This window comes from Austrofundulus limnaeus, unplaced genomic scaffold (genome assembly GCF_001266775.1).
Source record: "Austrofundulus limnaeus strain Quisiro unplaced genomic scaffold, Austrofundulus_limnaeus-1.0 Scaffold1073, whole genome shotgun sequence".
Taxonomy (NCBI): Eukaryota; Metazoa; Chordata; class Actinopteri; order Cyprinodontiformes; family Rivulidae; genus Austrofundulus; species Austrofundulus limnaeus.
In genome coordinates, this window is record NW_013953475.1 from 60,016 (window position 1) to 65,126 (window position 5,111).

A 5,111-nucleotide genomic window follows, 5' to 3' on the forward strand; every position below is an offset into this window, starting at 1 on the left:
GCTCTAACCACCACGCCACCGTGTCACCCATAGCAGATCTTTGAATAAGCGTTAGCTAACATGAAAAACATAATGTGGATTAAGTGAAGCTACAAAATTGCAATGAATCTTTGGAGGATCAACAAGTTTAATAAGCAATGAGTTATTTTTTAGACTTTTTTTTCTTAGTTAAACATAAAAGACAATGTGTGTGTTTCAGCAGTCGCTGCACCCCAGATTGGCCTTGCAACACAATGGATTGCTAAAACGGCTTGACCTTTTTCAACACTTAAACAGATTCTTTGTTTTAAATTTAAGCTCAGAAATAAAGCAGCAAACATTGGAGACTTGTTACTACAAACACACACGAGTATTGAATTCTGAACATAATTAACAAAAACAACAAAAAAACTGTACAAGTGTTAAAGTAAACTATGTCACAGTCAGTCGATGCCCCTTTAGCAAAGTGCCCATAACACGCTAATTAAAAGTGCTGTGAGCAGAAACACCACACTGAACTCAATACACCCGGGACACAAACCACAGCCAGGGGTGGGGGGTGGGGGTAGTCAGGCCAGACCCAGTTCCCCTCTCACAGTGAGGATGCTTTCAGGAGCATTGACTGGGCAAACAAGCGTGCTCTGCCTTAATGCAGTCAATGAAATGTCATGCTGGCCACAGATACTGTAGGCTTTATTTAGACATGTTGTAGTAGGCGTCATGTGATGGCTTTCAGCCTGTGTTATTTCATTTGGAAAATAACAGGTTTCATCCAGTGATGATACAAATATTCTGTTGAGTTGAACTACAGAATTAGTAATAAAGCATTTCCTTAAGGCTTTAATAAAATGGTTTCTTCCATCACCCCCCATTCATCTCCTACCTTGAGAAGCCATATGTTAGTGACTCACTGCTGGCATGATGACATTCACTACTATTCTAGTTGTGCACCAACTTAAACAATGTACGACAGCTGAAGAACATCAAAAAGAGACAAAGCTGGGATCGGGCAAAACGTGTCTTTTTCCACATTCAGCCATTTCTGGGAGCTAAAACATCCGTGGAGCTCACAGAGGTGCACAATGTACAGAAATAACACATCACCATGGTTACGAAAGCATAACGCTGTAGCTTCAAAAACATGAGTCAGAAAAAGCAGATAAACTGAAAGAAATGAAATTGCATTTTAACAACTGTCTTTATGTTGCAGTCGTTGGCTTCTTAGTAGTTTTTTTTAGTTTTGTCCTCCTAAATTTGCTGAATTATTCTGTGTTTTCTGGTTGCTGCTCCTTTGCTCAGCCTTCTGCTCAGCCAGCCCACATACACCCACTCAAGGGCATGTTGTGATGCGCAAATGTGACTGCATTATCACCCTTTTCTTCTCTTCAGATGTAGCTAAAGTCTAGTCACTGATAAAAAGGAAAGAATGGGCGATGAGTTGTGGACATAAGGAGATGCTGAGTCCACCTACCTTCACGATGTATGTGACTCCTGGACCAGAGATTTTCTCATTAGAGTGGAGCCATCCTCTGGAGGGCTTGCTCATCAGTCCACCACCTCCACCTGGATTCCAGTCCTCTCCGCTGGGCTGGAGGTCATCCAGCCTGCTCTTCTTGCTCATGCTGACAGCTGGCTCCAGCTGTGTGCAGGGGCTTGAGCTGCACAGAGAGCCTCCCGCACCAGAGACCGCCGCCGCCGCCGCTGCTGTCGCCACACTGGGGCTCGAGCCACTGGAGGTGCCTGAGCCTGATCCCCCACCCCCCTGCAGCTTGGACACAGCCAGGTCCTTGACAGCCGAGGGCAGGCCCTTGATGCCCAGCAAGCTGCCCGAGTTGCTGAATTTCAGGCCGGAGACTTTGTTGATGAGGGTGCAGAGGGTGGTGCCTCCATCCTCCAGATGGTCAGAGCCGTGGCTGGTGGTGATGCTGGTGGAAGAGGGCTGAACCTCAGCTGGGGGTGTGTAGGACGGCTCGGCAGCAGGCTGGGGGGAGGCCGAAACCTTGGGGTTCATGGACAGGCCGTGGAGAAGCTCATCGACTGACGTTACAGACTCATTCCTGAAGCGGTTGTACTTAGTACGGTGAAGCATACCCTTCTCTCTCTTGCTCTCTCCCCTCTCCCCACCAACCAACACACACAGCCTGCCTCCTTCACAAGAGCACCGGCAGACGTGGCTGAGCCGCGCTCATCACCCTCTCCTGTAACATAGCAGCAACGATACAGGCAGCAAACGCCTTTCAGCAACCACAGGCCACCTGACTGGGTTTTTTTTTTAAAGGGTACAGTGGTGGTTGTGCTGCTGCTGTCGCTGAAGTCCAATCTGCTATCAATAAAATCCAGAGCTGAAATCCAATTCGTCAGAGGAAAAAACAGAGAGAAAAATCCATGGAAACACAACACTGAAGGACAGGAAGAAGATTACAGAACACTGCCAGTGTTGGGGCGCAGCTTCAACACTGCTGACGCCGCCGCCGCTTCTGCTTTTTAAAAATTCTCTTGCCTTGAAAATCCAAAAACAAAAAGTCAAAAAACATTAAAAAGATCTGTGTCGCTGACGATCACGGACACTGGGAGGAAAAAGCAAATCCTCTCTGCTGACTGCTGCCTGCCGGCTCAGAGCTAAAGCATGACTCACTGATCTGAGAAAACCTTCAACAAAAGGCTTGCTGAACACTGCAAATCACTTCCTGTTGGAAGGAGAGAAAAAAAAACTCCCACTTACACTAGAACCAATCAATTTTTAAATTCCCCGGTTTCATCTTTATTTGCCATAACTCTTTCGTTTCTGAGAAAAGGAAATTAAAAAACGGGAGAAAGCTTGATAGTTTAATTTGGCAAAAATAATTATCTACAATTAACTGGAATTCCTGTTTTAAAGCAATACTATAAAGACAATTGAGATGAAAACTGTTGCAGGATAAACTAATAAAAGAAATGACTATAAATGATGTGAAATAATATATAAGAACTGGTCAATTCGAAGGATGCTGTCTGCTGAAGCTTAATCTAAAACGTGTTTAAAAAGGTTTCATTAAAAAGAGAAAAGAAATGAGAAATTGTGGCACAACTGGAAACATCTTCATATTGCCCGTTTCTCTTTATAATAGCAGCACAACGTACGCAGATATCATGCCTGGACTGCAGCTTCGTACTATCCAAAAGCTACAATGACTCAGTGCACTTGTCGTTTCTCCATCATACTTATAATCAGACATTAAATCCAAAAAAAGCTAAACTTTTGATGAATACAACTGTTAAACAATTTCGCTAACGTGCCAAACATAAATTTTGTAACTACTCTGAAATTTAGAAATGACACACAAAAGAAAGTTTCACAACAAGAAAGCAGAAGCAGATTCAGAGAGATATCCACCACTGATCCAGGCTGTATTATTTACATAAATAATACAAATTTAAAAAAAAGAAATACACAGGCAGATAAGTCAATGAAATGACCAAGAGGATAAAACAAAACGCCCAGAGAACCTCCTTAAAATCAACAGCAACGCAGCCTTGGTTTCTCTCCTCGGTTGAGAAAAAGCACACATTCAGATAAAAAAAATGTCCTCAGGAGCGTCTAAGCAAAGCTGAAAGACTGACTCTCATTCATAAGCAGCTTCCGCTCTCACTGTGCTGCAGATTTCGCACTGCAGTCCTTCCCAATATCTCTTTCCTGGCTGGCAAGAGAAAGAAAAAAAGACAGCACGTCTGCCTTTTCTCCTCAGAAACAAAGGCAGACATAGAGGCAGGGATGATGAGGCAGGCCCTTGTAAAGCAGGAGAGCAGGCCAAAAAAAAAAAAACACACACAAGGAAAAGAGCAGAAGACCACAGAAAAAGAAGGAGCGATATTTGGTCTTTTATGTGAATGAAATAGCCGGCTGGCATACCAGAGTTTCTGTGAATGAAAGCAAGGCCTTTCTGCCTCTGCAAGGCAATCCCTTGGGATGGCAGGGTCTCATCCAATGAGCAGCCAGCTGGATGACTCATTCAGGGGAGGTTTGCAGAATAGTGGAAGAAACCATTCCGGACAGTGATGTGCATTTTTAGCTTTTCTTACATGCCATTTACAAACGGTGCAGACGTGACCGGATATTAAATGTTTGCATCAAACAGTCCCAGAGTGTTCTGTTAACAGAATAAGAAACAAGAAAAACATGCAAAACATTAAAAAAGGGAAATACAGCCACCCCCGTGAGCTCGGTTGTCATCATTATCACCTTTTTTTTCTCCTTTACATTCATGTGAACAGTTACCACCTACACATTTAATTTCTAATTCACTGTTTATATGAAAGAGAAAAGAAATCCAGTCTGACTAACATATTTTTGAGTTAATAAATCTGGAAACTGTGGTTTTCCTTTACAATTTAAAAGAAAACAGGAGATTTAGTACTTAACAAATTATTGTTACAGATTGAGTTTTTGATACGTATCAGTAGAAGAGAAACAAATTGGCTTCAGCATACTAAATAAAAAAAAATGAAAGGCACGAATAACAGTAAAGTATGCTACCATCATAATTCATGTTTGTTATAAGAAAATACCTGAATCTAATTCAACTAAACACACCTTTTTTTGTATTCAAGTTATTTTTCTCTATACCAGTTTTGATACTGGACAGGCATAAGAAGTTACCTTAGACCAAACCGACAATGACCAATACCATTGTTACAAGTTAATAACATTAGTACCATCTATTATGTTTTCCTGTCAGTTTATAAATGAGGTTAACTAATTTTCTAATCGTTCGGCTCGGTACTTTTCTCCTCTCAGTAGGGTTGTTTACAGCACACGCAATTTCCGGTTAGCTTCTTAGCTTAGCCTGTTTCACACGGACAACACACACATGCTTCAGCAGAGGCCACGCCTCCAGCAAGAATCACTTCTCTACGCAGCAAGTCCAGACCCTTGTACGAAGCAAAGTGAAGGACAGGGTCTGGTTTTAACCAGGCTAACTAGAATCTGACAAAAGTAATAAATAAAAATTCTGTGAAAATTAAATGAAATTCAGACATTTCTTTTCAACCATGCTTCAATAGAATATTTTAAAAAATAAAAGTCATGAAACAGGCCTGGACAGAAATGATGGTACCCTTAATTTAATATTTTGTTGCACAACCTTTTGAGGCAA

At 42.0% G+C, this 5,111-nt stretch overlaps 1 protein-coding gene across 1 annotated transcript in view; it reads right to left on the reverse strand.

Moving 5' to 3' along the window:
- Nucleotides 1–4,777, reverse strand: part of shc3 (SHC (Src homology 2 domain containing) transforming protein 3) — a 25,611-nt gene extending 20,834 nt beyond the window's left edge. The window contains exons 1-2 of the mRNA XM_014030502.1: nucleotides 3,869–4,777; nucleotides 1,451–2,177 (exon numbers count right to left, since the gene is read on the reverse strand). Coding sequence (XP_013885956.1) covers nucleotides 1,451–2,068 — 618 coding nt within the window. The 5' untranslated portion in view covers nucleotides 2,069–2,177; nucleotides 3,869–4,777. The remainder of the gene's footprint in view (nucleotides 1–1,450; nucleotides 2,178–3,868) is intronic.
- Nucleotides 4,778–5,111: the final 334 nt, after the last annotated feature.